A 6,207-nucleotide genomic window follows, 5' to 3' on the forward strand; every position below is an offset into this window, starting at 1 on the left:
TTGTAGTCTAGCGCACGTTCGAGGGGAAAAGGCAGCGTCGCTTCTGCGGAAAAGCCAGCGTTTCTCCGTGCTTAATCGCACTTTCGTTCGATGCGATGGCAGCAACGAAAGGTCACGTCGAAGACGGTAACCGATCCTAGAACGAAAGCTGCGCGTTTCGAGTTTTGTCTTCTCACTCTAACGCGTTCTCTCTCGTCGAAAACAAAGCATCCCAGGACTTCAACGTGAAGCTGGACAACGCTATTGCTCATCGCATGCAAGATAGCGAATGTAGGCTCCCCTTTTCGCACCTCCACGCAATAGGTAACGCCTACGATAGGGAAGGAATACTACGAAGGAAACATTCAGCGCAATAAATTCGCTCGCGAAAGCGCTAAAGTTGCCAGACGACTTCAATCGCAACAAGATGAAGAGATCGCCGAGATGAGAGCCCAAAATCAGGCTATGTACGTACGAGTTTTTCGTCATAGTTTGTGCGCACATCCGGTTTAGACTACGAAGTGACAGCGCCATAGCCGACGAAATCCAGACTGACATACTAAGACAGGTACCCAAATTAAATAATTTAATTAATTTTAAAATCATTATTTTGGAATTTGGTTACTAGGATACCATTGAGGAGGAAATTCATTATAAATCAGCAAAAGTTGCTCAAGAGATGCAAGACGAGGTTAAAAAACTCGGACCTTAGATTTAGATTTAAATTTTAGCACTATAGGAGTATGCACTGTACTTACAAAAAAAGGAAGAAGAACGACTGAAGAAAAAGAGAGAACAGCTGGCTAAGGAAGAGCACGAGCAACTTCTAAAAGAGATGCAGCGTTTGGAGTTAAAGGACGGTATTTCGTCAGGGTAATTAATTATTAATTGAAAATCTAAATGAAAGGATCCTTGGACGCTTTCGTTTTCAGATTAACTGTTGATCTCGAATCGGGAGAATCGGAGCGGCAGATAGAGAAAGACGAGGTGGGTGGAAAGAGAAGCCTATGTCTTGGCTTTTATATGATTTTTCTTCTGCAGGAATATGCTCGTGCCTTGGAGGAGCGAAGTCGCGAGGAAGCGGAGAAGGAGCGTCGAGAGCACTTGCTTGCATTGCAGAGGCAAGATGAGGTAGGTTTGCCTTTCGATTTGCCACGCCTATACCCGCCATCCAATCAACGTCTTCTTTCTCCAAATTGAAATTGCACCTTTTTGAGTCCTTTGTGTCCTTTCGTTTTCTCTCTTTCCCTTTCACGTTCTCCTTTCCCATCGAAACCTTCTACACACCCACGCTTACGCAGGAACTCGCCAAGCAATTGCAAGAAAAGGAAGAACTCAAAGCGAAAAAGCTAAGAGAAAAACTGCAGCAAGAGCAGCAGCAGCGTCAACGCGCTGCTCAAGAGGCGGAAGCTCCAGCCAGCACCACTTCCCCCACCGGATCCAATCCGACTCTATTTGCGTATCGACCACCTACAGCCATTCAAGCAAAGGAGGGGGCCGCTCCAGGCGAAGCCGTTCCCGTAACGAGACAGAACTACAAGCGAGGCAGCACTACCCGAAAAAAGTAGACAGAGCCCTTTGGTCACGCTAACTTCTTCTGTTTTTCACACTCGATTAAATTTCCCTTTCTTTCTTTCTTTCTCTTTCTAAATTCATTTGGGAGTTTCCTTTTGATCACGTGCGGTGGTCCATCGCCCCTCCCTTTCTATATATCGGCTGGTGCCGCCTAGCCCCGCGTTCATTTTTCCATGGAACTACGACCGCATCAGGACGTGATCGCCGCCAAATCGCCGCGTGCCGCTCGCGCACGCGCGCATCTGTCGCGCGCCAACTCGCATCAGCAGAACCTTCGCTCGGAACTTCACAAGGAGGCGGAGTCGGCGCACTCGAAAGAGTCGCATCGATTGGCGCGCGAAACGCGCGACCTGCGCGACACGTTGGCTCTCCTGCGCGAGTCGCAAGACGACACGAATCAACGCAAACTAAAAGGATCGGTTTCGGATTCGATTTTGGACGCAAAATCGCGACCGCCCGTAATTATTCGCATTCCCACCCGCGTCGTCGAAGCGGAGTACGAGCCGGACTTACCGCGCCGTCTGCGACCGACGATTCAGGACGATTTAAAAAAGGCAATTAAAAAAGGAGCCGAAGCGCGCTGGGAGCGAATACAGAGGGAAAAACTCGGCAAGTTAGGACTTCTAGCTCCGCCTAACGCCGGCGACAAGTTCGCCGAGTTTGCGCGCAACGCGCTAACGCCGCCGCCGTCGCGTCTGCGACGGGCGTCGAGTCCCAGTCAAATCGGCGGCTCTCGATCGGCTTCGTCGTCGCCGAAGACGAGTCCGCGACGAAAGCGCAACTCACATGCAGGCGGACCGCCGGGAACTTTGCCGCAGTTGCCGGCACGCGCTGGCGACGCGCAGTCGTCGCCTCCGCGTGCAAAGCCGTCGCCACCCGCGCTGACGACGAATAACTGGAGGCGCGGTTCTGACTTTGCGCGTTTGCCGGATATTGCGAAGAAGTCTTGAGAAAAAAAGAAATCGTTTAGATACTCCATTTTAAAAGTGCCTCTTCATCGATGTAGCTAATTATTTATTGTAACTCGCGCTGTTGTCAAATACAAAGATATTAGTGACGTAGACTCCGGAAAACTTTCACAACGAACTTGAACTTTTCGGTTCAAATATACCTTATTAGCGCCTACTTCGAATCCATAGATTTTGTTGATCTCCGTGGCGAAACAAAGTTCGCGTTAGCGTGTCATCACGAGAGAATGTCATCACGAGTTTCTCTCGTGATGCCGTCATCTGTCGTTGATAACCACACAAGAAAACAAGGGAAAGACGTAAGAAAGCTGCAAGCGCCAGTATAACAGTACAGCAGTGTTTAATAATCAAAATTCTTTTATCAGAATGAGCAGCAAACAAAAATTAACTGAGGTTAATGAATCCCGAATTCCTCTCATGGGCAACGCGTCAATCAACGGACAAGCAACAGCAAAACGAAACACCGTCACCTTTACCCTGACAACAAACTTCAAAATTCAAATACCCCTCACCGTTACAAACGTTTTTCTCTCCATACTCAACGTCATCTGTCAGGTCGGGCTGACGGTGTCACTTCCTCTATTTACTACCGCCCTTGGCGCCCATCAAGCGTGCGGAGTTTACGGCAAAGCGATCGCGGGTCCTTACTTCGTACTTTTCTTCACCACGCTCTGGTATCCCGTCGTCTTTTTCGCGGGGGTCCTCGTAGCGAAACTTCTCAATGGAAAATTCTCGCTTCAACTCAACTGTTCCATGGGCTTCGTCATTCTGCTTGGATTTCTCAACGCAGTGAAAGGCGTTTTTATTGTCTATGCGAGCCCGTCGGACCGAACGCCTCAATTCCTTCAGCCCATACTGAGTTCGTCCATCATTCCCTTTACCGTCGTTCTACGATATCTCATCCTCCGTAAGGGACTTTCAGGCGGTCGGCTTGTGTCGACTTTCATTGTTCTTGTCGGTCTCGTTATCTGCCTTGAACCGACCATCTTCCAGCTCGGACAAGGCAACAAAACGACGTCAAATCGCGCAGCAGTGTCCATTGTATGGCCAATGATTTACTGCATCGGTTATATACCTTTTGGTCTTATCAACGTTATTCAGGAACGCGAAGTGAAGAAAAGACTCGATTCTAAACGTTGCGGAGAAGTTCACTCTCTTTTATTTCAAGCGTGGTTCCAGCTATTTAGTTTTATTTTCATCGCCGCCATGTTTTTCCTCGATTTCATCCCGCACTTTGGCGCGAGCGCCAATTTTGACGAATTTAGTCAAAACATGTGTCGGGGCTGGAATTGCGAGCTCGGACATGCTCCCAAATTCAATTGTTCGCCAACGGACCCAATGCCACACGACCCATACGGACCCGATGCGCATTGCAGTATCCTTATTGGACGCACGTGGTATTTCATCATTTTCTACTGTCTTTCAAATCTTTTTGGTTTGATGCTGATCAAGTACGCTGAAGGCGCCGTTTATTTGGTTATTGTCAATGCGCTTATAACACCCGTCGGTACATTTTTCTTGACGCTTTTTCAATTGGAGAGCGATACGGGTAAGTTCTACTGGAAACCCGAAGTCGACGTGGCCACGTGGTACGCTCTTGCGGGCGTCTGCCTAATGGTACCAGCGGTGGTGTGGTATAACTATTTGGGCATCAAGGAGCAAAGGGAGAAAGAAGAAAAATGAAACTGTGATGGTTCAAAATGATTGAATGCTATTGTAGCTATGTGGTTAGCGCACGCGATGTAACTAGCAACACTTTTGCTCTTGTTTCGTAAATGGCGTCGAGATTGAAGTATTTTCAGTTTCCGATCCACTTAGCCAAAGCGTAAGCAGCTCGTTTGAGCCTCGGAGCGCTTTGAGGGTCCTCAGTCTTCCAGAATGCGAAGAAAACGCGGTATGCGTCGTGGGAATTTTCGGAAAATCGACCGAGACTAACCGAATGGTATTGGAAAAGATATTGGATCGATCTCTGGTACGCAAAACGATTTCAAACTCAAGCAAATTCAGGAGAACTATCTGACAGGCAAAAGTAGTCGATTTCGATGCAGAAAGAAGCCAAGAGGAAGTACAGAAGAAAAAAATATCTATATTGACTAGAAATTAAATTTTAGCCGTCGATTGAGTGTTTTTGCGATGTTCGAAGAGGCTCCGTCTATCTGTTGGTATCAGGGGAGACTTTGAGCTTCAAATCATGGGTGGGTAGAATTAATTAAAATTCAATAATTCATCATCTAACATTTGACGTAGAATGATTTTTTAATTCGAGAGAAGAAGTATATGCAGTGCCTGGAATTTTTGTTTCGCATGTGTCACGTCATCCTGGTCAGGAAAAAAGATTTTTCCGCATAATTATTTATATTTAGTTTAGTTGGTACTTCCCCAGCAATCTCTCGATCTTAGCTACGTTTCGCTTTTTAGTATTCTTGCCAAGAAACTGTAGGTCATTTCTGTGCGTTTGTATTCTCCTAATGGGCCGTGGTTGAACTTTTAGAGCAGCAGAGGGTTCAAGCAAGAGCATGGGGCTTGATTTGAGTGCTTGGGATTTGTGGAGGCTGGGAAAAGGACGATGTTGCGTTCCGCGTCTTTTATTGGTTTTTCAACAGGTGACTTTATGAAGTCCAAGCATAATATTTTTGACTCGGATTGCTCAATTAGACTATGCTAATTAGCCACAACGAAGAGCACAAGTCGCACGGATCACGAAAGGAATCTGTATGTATGCATGTTCTCTACTTGCCTAAATTATGAATCGATTTCTATAAAATCAGACTAACAGAACCCTGCTCTCCTATTTGGACGAGCAGGCTTATTTGACTTTTTCAAAATGTGAACTTTCAACGGGGTACGAAAAATCGTAATTTTTTGTTCAACTTAAATTTTATTAAAATAGTTCGCGTCCTCTATTTAAAATGACCAAACGAGACAGTTGCTACATCTTGCCATACGGTGCCATGCAAAGTGTTCACGATCCCGTCGGTTTTGTCATCAACTGCTTGCACGACAAAGGTACTGCTACCCATAGAATATAGAATATTATTAGTCTATACGTATGAAATTTGGGCTCTCTAGAAACGGGTGTAGAACAACAATTAAGCACCCTGAAAGAATTTCTAGAGAAACACGTCGACACCATGTGCTTTGCTACTCAGGTAAATGTCAATTTTTTTCTTTCATTTATTGATATATAATGCCAGCTTCCCGACTATCGATCGTGGCTCTGTGTTGGAGTCCACGTGTTCGACGCGTTCGATAGAGAAGCGGCGGAGGCTAAGCCCACTCGTCTTTCTCCACTTGAATCGCTCTCAGAGAAGTAAAGGAAACCCGTAGTAATCCTAGGGATGTGATTTCTGCGCGTAGCGTTTGTCAGAGAGCCTATTCGTCTGCCTTGAAAGCGTACAGAGAAAATCCTTCGCTTCGGCAGACGGAAAGTGAAAAACAGCTAAAGGTACTACTGTGGGAAAGAGATTGAACTAAAAATACGAGAGATGGATGTGGTTAGTTATCGCAATGCGTTTCCACATACAGGAGCCATTCAAGTGGTCCTGCCGCGCCGAAATACAAACAAAAGCTGGTTGAAGAATGCGAGAGGACAGGAAGCGACGAGATTACTTAATTACTACACCGCAAACGAATATATACTTCACAAAGGCCACTAATTTCCGCGAGGAAGCGAATACGCGTGCGT

The 6,207-nt window shown here is 46.3% G+C and overlaps 3 protein-coding genes across 3 annotated transcripts; all 3 read left to right on the forward strand.

Annotated features, from left to right (window-relative positions):
- The first annotated feature begins 15 nt into the window (after nucleotides 1–15).
- Nucleotides 16–1,656, forward strand: LOC136196993 (coiled-coil domain-containing protein 50-like). The gene is made up of 9 exons (XM_065986664.1): nucleotides 16–126; nucleotides 208–270; nucleotides 320–446; nucleotides 493–547; nucleotides 608–670; nucleotides 719–852; nucleotides 912–966; nucleotides 1,021–1,110; nucleotides 1,281–1,656. The coding sequence occupies exons 1-9, from the start codon at nucleotides 96–98 to the stop codon at nucleotides 1,545–1,547; spliced, it is 885 nt and encodes a 294-aa protein (XP_065842736.1). The 5' UTR covers nucleotides 16–95; the 3' UTR covers nucleotides 1,548–1,656.
- A 1,122-nt stretch (nucleotides 1,657–2,778) lies between these two features.
- On the forward strand, nucleotides 2,779–4,297 carry LOC136196637 (crt homolog 2-like). The gene is made up of 2 exons (XM_065986235.1): nucleotides 2,779–2,821; nucleotides 2,888–4,297. Exon 2 carries the CDS (start codon nucleotides 2,889–2,891, stop codon nucleotides 4,203–4,205), a length of 1,317 nt encoding a protein of 438 aa, XP_065842307.1. The 5' UTR covers nucleotides 2,779–2,821; nucleotide 2,888; the 3' UTR covers nucleotides 4,206–4,297.
- Nucleotides 4,231–6,174, forward strand: LOC136196640 (nonsense-mediated mRNA decay factor SMG8-like). Its single transcript, XM_065986238.1, has 14 exons — nucleotides 4,231–4,347; nucleotides 4,392–4,494; nucleotides 4,546–4,587; nucleotides 4,634–4,717; nucleotides 4,770–4,844; nucleotides 4,891–4,958; nucleotides 5,014–5,125; nucleotides 5,178–5,234; nucleotides 5,291–5,364; nucleotides 5,413–5,528; nucleotides 5,592–5,671; nucleotides 5,717–5,832; nucleotides 5,880–5,967; nucleotides 6,022–6,174. The coding sequence occupies exons 1-14, from the start codon at nucleotides 4,298–4,300 to the stop codon at nucleotides 6,133–6,135; spliced, it is 1,179 nt and encodes a 392-aa protein (XP_065842310.1). The 5' UTR covers nucleotides 4,231–4,297; the 3' UTR covers nucleotides 6,136–6,174.
- Nucleotides 6,175–6,207: the final 33 nt, after the last annotated feature.

Source organism: Oscarella lobularis, chromosome 16 (assembly GCF_947507565.1).
Source record: "Oscarella lobularis chromosome 16, ooOscLobu1.1, whole genome shotgun sequence".
NCBI classification, from domain to species: Eukaryota; Metazoa; Porifera; class Homoscleromorpha; order Homosclerophorida; family Oscarellidae; genus Oscarella; species Oscarella lobularis.

Excerpts from the sequence above, each read along its gene's own strand:
- LOC136196993 (XM_065986664.1), top strand. The coding sequence starts at position 96 with ATGGCAGCAACGAAAGGTCACGTCGAAGACG. Across the intron at positions 853-911 it reads AAGGACGGTATTTCGTCAGG|ATTAACTGTTGATCTCGAAT; the intron begins GTAATTAATTAT and ends TTTCGTTTTCAG. Across the intron at positions 1,111-1,280 it reads CATTGCAGAGGCAAGATGAG|GAACTCGCCAAGCAATTGCA; the intron begins GTAGGTTTGCCT and ends ACGCTTACGCAG.
- LOC136196637 (XM_065986235.1), top strand. The coding sequence starts at position 2,889 with ATGAGCAGCAAACAAAAATTAACTGAGGTTAATGAATCCCGAATTCCT.
- LOC136196640 (XM_065986238.1), top strand. The coding sequence starts at position 4,298 with ATGGCGTCGAGATTGAAGTATTTTCAGTTTCCGATCCACTTAGCCAAA. Across the intron at positions 5,529-5,591 it reads CAACTGCTTGCACGACAAAG|AAACGGGTGTAGAACAACAA; the intron begins GTACTGCTACCC and ends TGGGCTCTCTAG. Across the intron at positions 5,833-5,879 it reads CTTGAATCGCTCTCAGAGAA|CGTTTGTCAGAGAGCCTATT; the intron begins GTAAAGGAAACC and ends TTCTGCGCGTAG.